The 850-nt window shown below is 33.4% G+C and overlaps 1 protein-coding gene across 3 annotated transcripts in view; it reads right to left on the bottom strand.

Moving 5' to 3' along the window:
* The window catches only part of GALK2 (galactokinase 2), a 142539-nt gene that overhangs the window by 104135 nt on the left and 37554 nt on the right, over positions 1–850 (bottom strand). For all 3 annotated transcript variants that reach the window (XM_012649451.1, XM_012649450.1, XM_012649449.1), the window contains exon 3: positions 572–695. In XM_012649451.1, the coding sequence (XP_012504905.1) occupies positions 572–695 (124 nt within the window). The remainder of the gene's footprint in view (positions 1–571; positions 696–850) is intronic.

The raw sequence follows: 850 nt of genomic DNA, 5'->3' as shown, positions 1-850 counted from the left end.
AAACTTTCTTAATTTGATAAAGCATATGTACTAGAAACATATCTATTATGCACAAGATTCTGTTTTACACTGAGGCTAGACCATTAAAGAAGAGAGACAAAAATGACTGAAGTCATAGAGCTCACAATCTACTGAGCAAGACTGGTGAATAAACGAATAATAATACAGCATAGTTAGGCGCTATAACAAGAGAATTAGAAGGTACCATAGTATTAAAAATAGGAAAATAACAGACCCGACTTTGCTAGAAATGGTTAGATTAATAAATGATAAATACTTTCTGGGCAAGGACATTTATTTTAATCTTTGTATAACCCACTGTCTAAGACAATGTCTAGTACATGGTAAGTCTTTCGTACAATGTTTCTTAAATGAATGGACAAATGAACAAAATGAACAAGCACTAAATAGCAGCCTTAGATTCTTTCAAATGGCAGGAACAAAATAGCAATAAATGAAACAATTAATTGTAATTTTGATGTCTCCTAAAGAGTTCATTCAGGTAGAAACACAACACAATTAACACACATACACAGACGCTACACACACGTTAGCAATCCTACACACTTACGGATACAAGGGATTTGTATTGGCCAGTTGCAGAGTGTGTGTTTTCACAGGTTCCACAGCTATTAACATATCCTGTTCTACAGCCATAGGAAGAACAGAATACCCACAGTAGTCTATATGTTCTCCTAGAAAAAACAGAAAGCATTTTTAATCATTGCTGGTATATGAAATAAAAAAACCTCAAGTAAGTTGACATACAGGAAAAAGTTAGCCACAAGTAAGGTTTTAACAGAAAATGAAAATATTACAGGCAGAGAATTATTCAGTTTTTTTGTTCCCC

Source organism: Propithecus coquereli, unplaced genomic scaffold (assembly GCF_000956105.1).
Source record: "Propithecus coquereli isolate 6110/MARCELLA unplaced genomic scaffold, Pcoq_1.0 Scaffold3, whole genome shotgun sequence".
In the NCBI taxonomy this organism is placed as follows: domain Eukaryota; kingdom Metazoa; phylum Chordata; class Mammalia; order Primates; family Indriidae; genus Propithecus; species Propithecus coquereli.
The sequence above is the reverse complement of the archived record's forward strand: the minus strand, read 5'-3'. Positions and strand labels throughout refer to the sequence as shown.